This window comes from Megalops cyprinoides, chromosome 21, assembly GCF_013368585.1.
Source record: "Megalops cyprinoides isolate fMegCyp1 chromosome 21, fMegCyp1.pri, whole genome shotgun sequence".
Lineage (NCBI taxonomy): Eukaryota > Metazoa > Chordata > Actinopteri > Elopiformes > Megalopidae > Megalops > Megalops cyprinoides.
This window is the reverse complement of record NC_050603.1, coordinates 19,946,643-19,961,038: the sequence shown is the minus strand read 5'-3', so window position 1 is coordinate 19,961,038 and position 14,396 is coordinate 19,946,643. Positions and strand designations below refer to the sequence as shown.

The following is a 14,396-nucleotide window of genomic DNA, read 5'->3' as shown; positions in this document are numbered from 1 at the left end:
TAAGAAAAAGCGATTAAAGAGGTTGCACCAGATACTCAGTGAGGGTTGTGTTTAGCCTTCCTCTACCCTCTCACTCCTATTATGTTAATGATGTTAACCCAGTGTGTGTGTATGTGTGTGTGTGTGTGCGCATGTACATATACACATATACATAAACCTCTGCATATCAATATTCATCCATGTCTTGGGCAACCACAGGTGACCCCTGACCTCAAGGATTGGACATTCCTCACACCCAAATTTACCCATCAAGTAAAATTCTCAAAAAAAACACACACAAAACAGAAGGGTTTAAAAGGAAGAGAAAGAACAAATAAAAGCAAAAAAAAAAAAAAAAGACAATGACATTTTTTCAATGCGCTAGAGTTAAATACGTGAAGCAGATCCACCTATTGAAAAAAGTTCCCTCTCATTCTCCAGGGACGACTAGCACTGCTTGATGACATCACCTAATGGGTCTGGGAGTCAGCTACCACAGATACTCAATATTTTAACCAGATATGTGGCTTCCTAAACCTGGAAGTTCTGGTGTAGCCTGCACTGCTATGCTAGCAATAGATGATCTTTTTTAAACATACACCCCCACAAGAATATTAATTAAGAGCCAACAAATCAGAACACTTATCTTCAACAATGCCAGGGAGGGAACTTTCAATGTGAAGCACCGGCAGCTGAATATCTGGTCCATACATAGAACATCTGTGGTAGCGCCACATTGGCTAGTGGATCCAACTTTTCACCACATAGGAAGTATAGGTAACAATGAGGAGGCAGTATCATTGTTAGTGTGATGTAACGCGATGCCTGCTTTTTCTCACAGGAAAACAGACCCATACGGAATCTGACCCTCACAACAAATCCCAACAAAGAACACTTCCTACCCTTATGAAACAGCGCCATTAGTCTATTTTTGTCTTTCGAGAAATACATCACATAATTCAAAATGTAACATTTACTGCCTCTGTGTACATACTAGTTCCATGCTTACATTTTTGCGTGCAGTTCTATGCACGTGCATAATTTCTTAATACATGATAAAATGTGAGCGTATAGCATGGAACGTGTACGAACAAGTTGCAACAGTTACGTTTTGAATATACGACAGACTTTAGACACTCCTTGTATTTTGAACTGTCGTCTTCATGTGCATGATGTTCTTTTTCGCGTAAGGGTATACATATTTCGGAAAATTTTAATCAGTTAATCTGTGCAAATTAACACCCAAAGCAGTGAGTTTCTGAAAGGACGCTTCCCGATCGCTGTCCCTTCAGAGAGGGTGACACTGAACTATCTGGCCATTCAGGCAGTTAAAATTTTCAATAGCCTTGCGCCCCAAAGCTACTTTAATCCCCTCAGTACAGCTGGGGCTTCTTTTTGTCTTCAGCTGACTGTAGACTTGGCTGCAAATCTAGAGGGAGAGATGGCAATTGTAGTTTTTTAGTAACTGCCGATCTCATGGTATGATCATAACATATTCGACTGATGCGCTCTCTACAGAGACATCTCCAGTGCTGCCTCTGATGGAGCAACAGAGTTTGCTGATTCAGGATCAGCCTCAGCACATAAACGAAGGTCGTGTAAACATATTGCACCTAAAAGATCATTGACAACAATCATATTGGGTCTACTTCCCTTTAAAGTGACTTTCTGACTCCAATACCAGGCTGTGCACGCGCGTATCAGAGCTGCGTGGGGTCTTGGCCCACTCAAAACACGTCTCTAACATGCCACCTGCCTTGAACTCAGGCAGATCTGGCACAGAACTTACATTCTTCCAGCTCTGACTGGCAGCCATCTTTACGTCTTTAAAACTAAAGCTTCGTCTGAGTCATCCACAGGCTCCACATCAAGATGGCAGAGGGTCGTGAGCAGTTAGGGTGTCTATAAGACGTGGTCAAAGAGGGACAAATCGCGGCTCGCTGGAAAACGAGAAAGCGCACGCAGAATGGCTAAAGTGACATCGGTCCCCTCCGACCTCCTCGCCACCCGTGGCCCTGCTACCGCGGAAACGAGCCACGGAGGAGCTACCCTGCCCTGCGGCCTCCGTGCTCCACCCCGCTGATTCCGATCGCGGTCTGCGGGCCCTGGCCAGAGACGGTCACAGGATCAAGCCTGTCACTTGACCTTGTTGCCATCGGCGGAGCTCCGTGACAGTCTGAATTCGCTCCTTCGGTCTGGTCCGCGTTCTTTGTTGCGCCTCATTTCCTCCGCAACCCGAACACACGGGGCAGCACGACTGCTTTGTCCCGTTCCTTGCGCGGGACGCTACGCTAGCAGGGTGGACAGATGGAGGGCACATGCCATCCAATCACGAGTCAAGCAGTGCTCAGACGCCCCATATTCTTACCGATATATGCCTATCCCTCTAACGTAAGATGATAACATGTAAATACTGGGTAAATTTAGCCTACAGTACAGTAATCCGGATAGGAAACAAAAAAAATAAAATAAAATTTCAAAATAAAAAATAGAAAAGTAAAATCAAATGAACGATGAGGGGCCATTTGTCATTCGATTTTCACCCCCTCCCCCCAGGTTAGGAGGAGTCCCAAGAGCTTTCACTTGCCTATACTGGACCTGCCTTCAATGCAAATCTTAACCTCCTGAGGGATGAAAGAGAGTTTGGGCAGAGTCAAGGTTGGCTCCTCCTCCGCTGACCGCTCCACCTTGCGGCTCTCGGGGGCCGACCACCTCCTCTTGCGGCCTGCGGGCTTGCTCGCGCCGCCAGGCTCTGTCTTGGGGGCCAGGGGCCAGCAGGGCTCGAGCCTCAGTTCCCCGTTCTCGGAGGCGGCCTGCGCGCCCCTGCTCCCGCATCCGCCGCCGCCCCCGCCCCCGCCCCCGCCGCCGCCCCCGCCTCCCGCGCCCGACGCCTGCTGCCCCAGTCCGTTCTCCTGCTCCCTGTAGCGCCCCCCTCTGCCGGCTTTGGGGGGCTTCAGCAGGAGGCCGCCGTTCCCGCCCGCGGCGTCCAGGGCCTGGCCCTTCTTCAGGGAGCCGTTCTTCAGGTTCTTCAGGGTGAGGGAGATGCAGACGTCGCCCACTGACAGCTTGGAGCAGGGCAGCTCGAACAGCTGGGTGGTCCTGTCCGGGCAGCAGGACGACCAGCCCTGCCCGAAAACGAAGAATGGGTACTCCACCAGCACCTCCACACTGACCTAAATGGGAGAGAGGGATACAGACAAAACAGAGGGCTCTGTCCGTGCCAATCAAAATCCAATACATGCTCATAAGGCAAACTATAATAATCCCACTTCCTGAAGACTAAAACTTTTTGACGTCACTTTGGCATTCCATATCCTGGCCGTCTGAAAAAATGTCATGTCTACAAAAGTGTCTAGCCAGATCTAATACGCTCATAAGGCAAATTACAGGATAATCCCACTTCCTGTGCACTGACACTCCACATCCTGAATCCTTTGGCACGGCCAACCAAAAGCCATTAGTACAGAGTGCTTTGTGGTCTTGAATTGTGCTGAAGTCTTTGCGGTTCTGAAGCACACAGCTCAGTTGTGCCTTTGTGTCCTTCCGCCAGCTGAAACACAGTTGCTACATGCAAGCAAATTCAAAAGCCCAGGTGATGGGCTGGTCTCATAATGGTGCTACTTGCTCCCAGGGACATTGTTCCCTGTTAAAACCTTTTCCTCAGGGAGGGTCAGGGAGGTGCTCATGGGAAATGAAGTCCAAAGCCTGAGTTTGAGGAGACTATTTAAAACAGACATGGATGTGACACCCATGCAAAACTGCACATCAGTCTGTCTATTTAAAACTATTTAAGGCTGAGGTCTAAGCTGGGAGGTGGTCCCACTGGAAAGGCACGACAATTGAAGCATCTCTCAGAGAGGTGATGGGGGTCTACTGAGCTAGCAAACACATGTTTATGTATTATTTTTTATTTTCTGTACTGCTGTGCATTCCTCTAAGCCTGTTTGCTTATTGTGGAGCAGAGAATAAATCCAGTTCTCCCTTCTTACAAAAAACCTAAGGTGAATCGAGAAGTAAAATAACACCCAGTGAAAGCGTTTGGTTGGACACTCCAAGCACCAGCCAGGTCACTGACCCACTGAGTGCTTTGCATGGTATGTCCACCAAGCATCTTTCCCTGGGGTTTGATTTAAAATGCTTATAAACATTTTACAGGAAATGCAACAGTACTTTCATCTTCCCATCAGACGTGTGTTATGGGATTAAGGTAAAACCCAGATCGCATTTCCGACAACATCTCATGGTGCAAGTTTTCCTTGACTGACTGCAGAAACTCTAAAATCACTAACTACACGGGGACCGAGGTGGACTGACAGCAGCTAATGGCAATGTGATCCGACAGCAACTGATGTGGGAGCGGCTAGTTATGCCTGACACCTCTGGAGCAACTGGCACAAGTCATGCTCCGATGAATGAACAGGCAAGCATAACCTCCAGCCTGTTTCTTTTCGGCGATGACTTAATAAGCCTTACAAACCCACAAGAGCTTCTGCACAGCTACAGCAAGGAGCGAAAAGCGCGGAGTGTGCCTAAACCTACATTACAGGTCAGAAAGCTCTGAACAAGCGCCGCACTGTAGCGAACCCCAGGAGTGGAAATTCATGCATTAAAACACGCATGAATGAAAGACGATATATTTGGTGACGCCTGTGACAACAGACGTGACCTTTGCACCAATGCCGGACAAAGAAAGGTTCTGTTTAAGGCCTGCCAAAAACTCTATTACCATGCATCAACAAGGAAAACCAAAACCCGGGGCTGACCTTTTTAGAACCGTTTTCGGCACTTTGAAGGGTCACCGCGCTACCGCTGATACACACAGCAATGAAAGGCTTATTTTCATACGTTTAAATTACCTTATTTATAATAAACTTTAATAAATGAAAATAAGTTTATTATAAAAATAAGTTATTTTAATAAGTTTATATTAAGGCCTGGAGAAAAAATCACACAAGAACTTATTTAATATTATGTTACAACATTAATACTATATAATGTTTGTATTATACATAGGCTTGCATTCACAGAGACAGACAAACAGACACTGTCACGGCTCAGGCAAGGACTCAGACGCAGACCACGGGAGCTTCGGGTTCCAAGCGAGTTTATTGCAATTGTAAGACAAAATAGCGAAATCAAAACAGGCAGGGTCGAGACCAGAAAGGCAGTCTGTGGGCAGAACCAGGGTCAGAAACAGGACCAGGCAGGGTCAGGAAACAGTTAGGCAGGCAATCAGACAAACTGGCCAAGGCGGCAGGCAGAAACGAAGTCAAGGCGCAGGCAGGGTCGAAATCGGTAACTAGCAGACAGAGAAACCGGCAGGGATGAAACAGGCGAGAAACACTGCTACAAACTAGCAACAGGACAGAGACAAGCAGGGAAGATATAGGGCTGGGCTGACGAGGAGATGGGAAGCAGGTGGGCAGGCAGGCAGGTGGCGGTGATCTGGCAATCAGGTGGGCGGGGACTGGGCAGAGAGCGGGGCAGGGCTGGAGCGCAAAGGAAAACAAAAGCACATGGACACACATAGACAGACAGGGGGAAAATAACAACAACGGTTAGGGGGCAAGAGCACTGACAGACACACACATGCACACACACACACGCACACACACACGGCTACCTGCGCCCGATGCTCTCCGACGGCGAACTGGATGATGGCGAAGTTGGGCGTGGGGCTGCCGTCGATGCGCTCCACGGTGCTGGAGTCGATCTTGAGCTCGCTGCTGATGTCGGCGCTCTGGATGAAGTCCTCGGTCTTCAGGTCCTCCACGCGCTTGAGCTCGCCGTCCGCCAGCTGGATGATGGAGCCCTTCATGAAGTAGGGCGGCAGGGCGGGGGCGGGGCCGGGCGGGGGCGAGGCCATGGAGCCGGCGGTGGTCGCTGGGGCGACGGGCAGGTGCACCTGGGCCTGCACCACGGCGGCCGTATGGTAGGGCGCCGGCGCCTGGAACGGCTCACACTTGGCGAGGGCGGCGGTCACCAGCTGCTGGGAGGACGAGGAGGCGACGGCGGCGGCGGCCACGTGTGCGGGCTCCGCCCCCCCAGCCCCGCCCCCGCTGACGGGGATGATCACAGGCTGGCCGCTGGGGATCACCAGCTGGCCGGCGTGGTAGCCGACCGGCTGCTGCTGCCCGCCCCCCGCGATGTAGCCGATGATGGGCGGCTGGCCGGCGGCCGGGTAGAAGCCCGCCGAGGGGAGGCCCACGGAGAGCTGCTCGGTGGCGCTGTGAGTGGTCTGGATGACGGTGTGCGGGGAGAGCGTGGTGACCGCCGCGCCCGTCTGCTGCGGGGCCGGGAAGGCGAAGGGGGAGGCCCGGGAGCCGGGCTTGCCCTGGCCGGGGGCGCCCTTCTCACCGTGGGCCGCGGAGGGGGGCGACCGGGGCCCGCTGACCGAGTCGGCGTGGCTGTTGGGCAGCAGCATCAGTGAGGTCCGAAGCCCTGAGGTTTCCTGTGTGTGGTCGGCGGGGAGCACGATGTGCCGGGCCTCATAGTGCTGCTGCTGCTGCTGCTGCTGTCTGGAGGCCGCGCTCTGCTTGCCCATCAGGGACAGCTCCGGGGGCAGGCCGTAACGCCGGCCCTTCTCCAGCTCCCCGTTCAGCACCTCCCGGGACCGCCCCTCCTCCTTTTTGGCGGCCGGCCCGTCCGCGTACTGCAGCAGCACCTGCGAGGGGGCGCCGAGGGCCAGGGCGTGGGGGTGGAGGTGCAGCGGGAGGTGGCCGTGGGGCGGGGCCGCGCTCAGGGCGGAGCCGGCGATCTGCACGTACTGGCCGGCGGGCTGGGCCACGCCCTCTCCCGCCAGGCCCGGCGAGCCCACCAGCGGGTGGCGATGCTGATGCTGCTGCTGCTGCTGCTGCTCCGCCTTAGAGGCCTGCGAGACGACAGCGCCAGCGTACGCCTCCGGGGCCGGGCGCTGGGGCGGGGCCACCGGGGCAGGGGCGGGGCCGGAGGCAGGGGAGACGAGCTGGGAGGAGATGTAGCCGGCGTAGGGCGCCGCGTAGGACGAGCTGATGAAGTGCAGGCTGGAGGGGAGCTGGGTGTACTGGATGGTCCCGCCGGGCTGCGAGAGGGCCGTGGAGGCGTAGGCCGCGGGGAGCGTCGTCGCCGCCGCTGTCCGCGACGAAGAGGACGAGGAAGAGGAGGATGAGTACTCGGTCGCGGCGGAGAAGGCTTTGTACAGGGCCACGTCGGCCCCCGTGGGCGTGCCGGTGCGCTGCCCGCCGCCGTCATGCCCGCTGGCCACACTGGCGAGCCAGGCCAGGTTCTCGCCCCGCTGGCTCTCGCACGCGGGCCCCACCGCCAGCGGCTTCTCCTCGTGGGGCAGGTTGCTGGCCAGGATCTCGCGCTTCTTCGGGGGCAGGCATTCGTTGCTGCGCTCCTGGTTGGACTTCATGTCGGCCCGTGCGCTCTGGCGTCCTCCGAATGTCCTGCCTCTCAGCTCGGGGCTCGTCTCTCTCTCTCTCTCTCTCTCTCTCTCTCTCTCTCTCTCTCTAGCGTGCGTCTCTGTCGGTCCTCGCTCTCGGGTGGCAGTGCCCGCCGCGCCCGCGGGCTCGCTGGCTGGGCTCTGTCTGGCGTTCAGCGCCGAGCGGGTCTCAGTCGAAAGCACGGAGGGTCACGCCTGCTGTCGGAAGGTGATTCGCGGACCTCATGAGGAATCATTGCCCTCCGAGTGCAAACCTCCAGGACTGCTGCAGGAACCTGCAGGGGGGAGAACATGCACAGTAACTCATCAAGCTCGTCCCCAGCACACCTGCTCAGATACACAGAGTACATCTCTTCCCATCTCGCAGTTGCAATACGGCTTTAGAGGGACAGGAAAATGACCAGCATTCCTTTAAATGTGAAAAATTTTGCTATTCTACAGGTAAAAATCATGAGAAGAGAGTCCTACCCTCTGTAAGTTTGTATCATGACTGCTGTGCCTTTAAACGAGAAAATTTTGCTATTCCCGGTAAAAATCTCGAGCGCAGATTTCTACAATCTGTAAGTGCTCCTCTCATGACTGTAAATGCGAGGTGTCCGCTACTCAACAGATAAAAATCGTGAGCGCGGGCGACCGGCTTCTACCATCTGTAAGTGCTGGGCGTCTGGAGTGTGAGAGCAGACCCCCCGCTGGGAGAGAGAGGCGGAGAGAGGCCGCTGCATGTGCTTCATTAATAATGCACCAGAAGCTCCGCACCCCGCACTCATTTAACACCCTGCGCGGCGTCTCACACACACACACACCCACACACACACAGCCTCTATTCACGCCTGCAACGGGCCCAAGGACCCTCGTCTGCGTGCTCTGTCACGAAGACAACGCGAGTGGCTACTGATCCGCCAGGCCGCACCCTCGGCACAGTCCCTCATTCACACATACGGATTGCGCGCAGTCGATACGCCGGGCCCCAGCCTTCTCTCTGTAAGACAATACGAACACGTAACAATGGGGTGGCGTTAGCGTGGCCGAATGCATAGGAGCCCCCGCGCGCTCGTAACGCATCCGCTGCTCCCGGTTTAACCCCGCTGCTGTAAATGCGAGCGGACAGGCCGTGGCCTCAGACAGCTCCCACACCGCCTGCTCCGTGTGTCAGTGTGGGCGAGGCGCTCCGGCTACCTCCTGCTCAGCAGAACGCCGGCCAGTGACGCGCATCCCACAGCCGACCGGACAGCGCCCGGCTCCTGAGGCTAAGGACATGTGACAAATCGTCGATAGCCGGCGACGCTCGGAGGGACCGCGTGAAAACGCTGCGTGTCACCTGGGCTGCTCGTCTGATATTCGCGACCGCACTCTATCGATCCCCCCGCCCCGAACCTGTCTGTCTGTTGCGTGTACGGAAAAGCCGCTTTGCGTTTTAAATGACGGTGAATGATTTAAGAGGTGTCTCGGAGCCACAAAGCCCCCCTGCAGGAGGGCCTGCCGTAAGCACCGCTGTCCTGGGCCTGACTGCCGGGCCCTAATCTGTCCAGCACCCAAAGGGCTTACCGGAACAAAATTACAATAATTTATTACACAACTGTCCAGCTCTCAGGGGGGAAAAAAAGAGACATAGATAAAATGTATTAGTATCATTTTGAACATTGTCATTATTATTACTTTAATGCCCACTAAGGATTACACAAGAGAAGATTAGGGTAGTCTACGCCAAGATCCACTGGTGACCTTTGACCTCTGAAATGGACAACCACAAGTTAACTGCCAGGTGATGAGCTGCGTCCGTACGGCCTCCCGTAGGTCACGATGAACCACTGCGACCCCCACACCTCCCGCATTCCTCTCGGAGGCCCCCTTTGTTCTCTGTTGTTTCGGTTTGCGCGGAACATTTGTGACAAAAAAAATGCGGTGCTAAAAAAAAACACGCGGGGTCGCCCCGGAGCGAGTGACGAAAAGAGAGTGGCGGCACGGCATGGGGCGCAGAGGGAAGACCGGTTCTGACAGCTCTCTCCTCCACAGAGCAGGACGTTCGTGCCTGGAGAGCACTACCTGTGCGTTACATAACCTCCCTCCCAGACACAGGGCTTAATCCACCATGACACAAAAAGCTCATTTTTAAGCAAGTTCCATTTTTTTTTTTTTTTACTTTTTTCTAACCTTTTTTATGCAACATTATGTCTGTTGTGGAATAGTATAGTATGCAACAGCATAGAATCTAAGCATTCCATATGCATTATATACATATAATTTATACACAGTCTGAGTATAATATGGAGATACTGTAAGTATCATAATGAAGATACACACACATATATTGTAAGTATAGTATGGCTCATAGCATGGCATCTGTGGAGGAATAATGGGTTTGAAACAGAATTTCTGAATGGAGCCTGACTGGAGGACTTCAAAGTCTTCAAGGCCTTCCAGGTCTGAAATGAGGCATTCTTTCCACCATTGACAACCCACCGGCAGCATGCGCAGATGCTGTTACAACCTCTCTCCCTACAGTATCTTTCTCTCACAACACCTCTTCTCTCTTTCTCTTTCTCTCTTTTTCTTCCTCTCTCAACATTTGTCTCCTTCTCTCTTTCTGTCCCATTCTTTCTCTCCCTCTCTCTCATTCCTCCGACTCTCTCTCAACCACTCTCTCCCTCGTTCTCTCTTTTTCTCTCCCTCGTGCTCTTTTTCCAAGCTTGTTTGCCTCTTAGTTCTTTGCTGCACAGAGACATTTCAGCATGTTAATGAGCTAATTATCATTATTATTAGGGGTCACAACGTCTCACTTGAGAGAAGGACCTTTTTCCAGTGGAAAAAAAGGATATTTTCCAGTCCCCAAGGATTTGGATACCCAAGCCTCTTTGAGTTATGATTTCGGTTTCGTGTTCATTCATGATGAGCTGCAAAGGAGATGAAAATGATGTTTGCCTGTAACTGCTTGAAAACACGATTTCCATGTTCTCGCCACCTCACACGCCGTCTGTATCACAGCTGTCTCCTGCCCACGTGACGGTAAAATATGCAAATCTATGCAAGAATTTTCAAGAGTTTGAATCAGCCGTGATGCATTTTCTTTATTTTCCAGCCCTTAAATGCATTACCTTTATTGTTATCGTAATTCAGATTTGCTTAATATGCTTAAATTATTCCACTTGTTATGGGAGACAGAAGAGAAGCCCTCGCTTGCAGGGGTCCTCAGAAGAATTTGCCAATTATTTTCCTTTTAAAAACACTGTCTGGTAGCCCCAGGAGTCAAGGTGGATTAATGCGGTGACTGCCAACGGCTAGCTCTGTACATGCACACACTCAGACAGACACACACCAACACACACATGCACAGAGACGCACAGACACACACGCAAACACACACACGCACAGAGACACACACACGCACACAGACACACAGACACACACAGACACACACACACACACGCACGCGCGCACGCACACACGCGCGCACACACACACACACACTCATTGCACTGTGGGTAAAGCAACACCTGATCTTTCACTTCTTTAGGAATGGTTTATCCTGGCACATTACGCATGAACCCACAGTGTTGGCTTAACCCTGGCAGGACACGGTACCTACTGATACACACTGAGCAAAGCCAAGAGCTGTGCCCTCAGAGAGAGATCCACAGTTCAGGCACACACACACACACATACACATGCACACACAGGCAGGAGAAACGCACAAGGGGTCCTACACTGCTACCACCAGAGAGGACAAAGAGGACACGTTTTGCTAAGAAAGCAAGATACATACAGAGAGAAGGATGAGGGAAGAGAGGGAAAAGAGAGGGAAGGAAGGAGATGGAGGGAGGGATAGAGGGAGATGGAGGGAGAGAGAGAAATTGTTTGGGGAGGAGGGGGTGTCTCTCCATGTGTGCATGTGCAGGGAAGTGTGAACAGGTGCAAACGGTCAAGCCAGTAAAAGAGCAGCATTTGGTCTCCGTTAACTTGGCATCAAAGCTGTGGATGCACAGACATTTTCCACAGAGTCGGGCGAAGACCATCCGAACAAACAAACGCGCACCCCCTTGTTTCCGCCAATAAAGAAAACAGCGCACTTTCAGCTCGGGACTCCGCCACTTGGCTGACGCAGCGCTGCCATCAGCAGAATTAAAAATGTATGGCTAAAAAGGAGCCCGGCCGGCCTTTGTCTGAAACTGAATGACCACAGAGAGGAGTTCCACCTCTGGTCGGGCTGATGGCCTCGGCCGCTGGCGCGTCCTTCCCGAAAAGCGGCCCCTCTCCCTCTCCCTCTCCCTCCCGCGAGCTCGGAGGGGCAGCCGACTGCCGAGGATCTGGTCAGGAACCTTGGCCGCGGATCGTGTTTGTCTTTGCGCTCCCGGCCCATGACCTTGTCTCAGACCGCCTGTGTGTGAGAGAGGCGGAAAAAAAAACCCCCAGAGTGTTTACGCGTGTGTTGCTGGTTGTCAGGGTTATCGGCATAGTGGAATACGCTTAAGAGCTCAGAGCGAAGTCGCTCACCCCCCCTCCCCCTCGCTCCTCTCCCACCCCCCCTCCCAAAGGAAAACTGTACCCACCATCAAGGAGATCAGATTTTTGTTGGGTTTTTTCTTTAGCTTTGTGTCATTTTTCCCAAGGTTCTGCCAATGCACGATAGGTTGCCGTGTGACCTGTTTCCCCCAATAGGGAGACAGCAAGCGAGGTGAGGGAGGGGTCAGGGAAAGGGCACACTCAGGCCTCTCTCTCTCTCACCCTCATGGACGCCACCCTGAAGTAGAAAGGACCGGGAGACAACAGACCAGGATTTTTGCGGCTCTTCCAAGTGGCCCTCTCCACTACACGCTTCCCAGTCCCCTAAGAGGCTTGGGAGTTCCCCCAAAACGCAAACATGAACCTCTCCAAGTGGAGTGTAAAAAAACGAAAGCGGCACCTTTGGAGCGGTGGGTGACGGGGAGACAGCGTGAGGTGGGGAGGGGACGCGCCGGGTGTCGGGCAGGCGACGGGGAGACAGCGTGAGGTGGGGAGGGGACGCGCCGGGTGTCAGGCAGGCGACGGGGAGACAGCGTGAGGTGGGGAGGGGACGCGCCGGGTGTCGGGCAGGCGACGGGGAGACAGCGTGAGGTGGGGAGGGGACGCGACGGGTGTCTGGCAGGCAAGCGGCGAATGGAGGAGGAGTGTGAGGCGAGTGTGGAAGGAGTCTGTTTGTTCGTGTGTTCTGAGTGTTTGTTGACTGAGGGTCCCGCCAGCGACGCTCGGTCCATACGTCACTCACAAGGATGCTGGAGAAAGGCCTGCTCGCGTCCACAAATGAGGAGCAGCTCCCTCTGCACAGAGCAGCACATACATGCATGAGCACAGACACACACACACACACACAGGCATGAGCATACACACACACACACACAGGCAGGAGCATACACACACACACACACACACGCACACACACACACACACACATACACACACACACACACACACACACTTGCATGCATATTCATACATCCTGCACATGCATGCACACACACAAACATATTTGTGCATGCACACATTCAGACTGCCTATAGACCCGCACATGCATAACTCGCATATAATACAGAAAGAAAAGCATACATACTGCACGAACACACACACACACACACACCCTTGTCATCTGCTGAGCTCACACACACACATCCCCTCTGACTGCAGCCGGTATCGGATGACCTGAAACCTAAACGTATTGTCCTCCCGCTGTGTTTTATAGAGTATGAATCATATTCCCAAGGTCTCCGTGAAAGGGACGGAGATGAAAGCCTCAGAGCATGATTAATACATCAAGGAAAAACATACACACACACAGCAGGGGAAAGGCGGCCCTTTCTCCACTCCAGCTAAACGGCGAGTCGTCTCTGCTTGCGGGCATCGGGGGTTCAAGCCTCTCCCGCTGTGCGTGCAGACACAAGGTGTGTAACCCGGGACAGGATCACGGCCACACGGAACCGCGAGAGAGAGGAGCAAGGTGACGCAGGAGCCTATAATCAGTCTGAAAGTCCAGAGATTATTGTGTGTGTGTTTGTCTGCATAATCATGCCCCTCAATCCTTCCACCCACCCCGGAGCTTAATTCAACAGCGTGACACATTATCTGTCTGCTAATTTTAGAGAGACTCTCACCATCTCTCACAGCTCTTGCAGTGTACCCCCCCCCCCACCCTTCGGCCCCCCCCCCCCCCTTCCACGAGGGGTTGTCTACGGGCTCCTGTCTCTTTAAGAGGCGGGGCTGAGGGGCAGGGTGCAGACGGCCAGGGCAAACGCTGCTGTCCCTGCTTTCGGAATGACTCCGAGGTCCCACATCGTGGCTCCCCCAGGAGCCTGCACAACGCTTTCCGGGGGGGGGGGGGATAGAGAGAGAGAGAAAGAGAGAGAAAGAGAGAGACAGAGTGAGAGAAATGGAGAAGGAGACAGAGAGAAAGGAAAGCAAGAGACTGAAAGGAAAGAGGGAAAGAGGAGAGAGAGAGAGAGGGATAGCAAGACGGTGAAAGAGGGTGAAGGAAAGGAGAGAGAGGGAGGGAGGGAGAGAGAGAAAGAGAGAAAGGGAAGGAGAAAGAAGTACACAGAGTACCCTTCAGAAAGAAGCACCTCGGTACAGCGGCATGACTTGCTTTTTTTTCCCCCTGTGAGGAGTCTCCGGGCCAGCCGAGAGTATGCACGCACTCACGCCTCCAGAGAGAGGGGAGAGAAGGGAGGTGTTGTGCGGAAAGAGTGGAGGGGAGGGGAGGGGGAGGGTGCTGGAAAACACCTTGCGAAAAGTACAGCAGGCTAGCAACAACGGCACGCGAAAACACCAGGGGGTGAAACACTGAGAATAACGCCGAGGGGCCAGGGGAGAGTTCGAATGGCTTACCAATCTCTCCAGAGTCCAGACCAGAGTTTTCCCCCCCGCGAGAAAGAGAGTTAGAGCGAGAGCTCCAAGCGGGTCTTCCCAGCGCCTCCCCGTCGGGCTGACGCTTCCCTCAGCCGAGCGGAGAGTGAAAGGAAAAAGCGGCGAG

The 14,396-nt window shown here is 53.5% G+C and overlaps 1 protein-coding gene across 1 annotated transcript; it reads right to left on the bottom strand.

Annotated features, from left to right (window-relative positions):
* Positions 1-365: 365 nt before the first annotated feature.
* atxn1a (ataxin 1a) lies at positions 366-7,562 on the bottom strand. The gene is made up of 2 exons (XM_036516226.1): positions 5,603-7,562; positions 366-3,152 (listed from the first exon to the last, which is right to left on the bottom strand). The coding sequence occupies exons 1-2, from the start codon at positions 7,370-7,372 to the stop codon at positions 2,559-2,561; spliced, it is 2,364 nt and encodes a 787-aa protein (XP_036372119.1). The 5' UTR covers positions 7,373-7,562; the 3' UTR covers positions 366-2,558.
* Between the last annotated feature and the right edge of the window lie 6,834 nt (positions 7,563-14,396).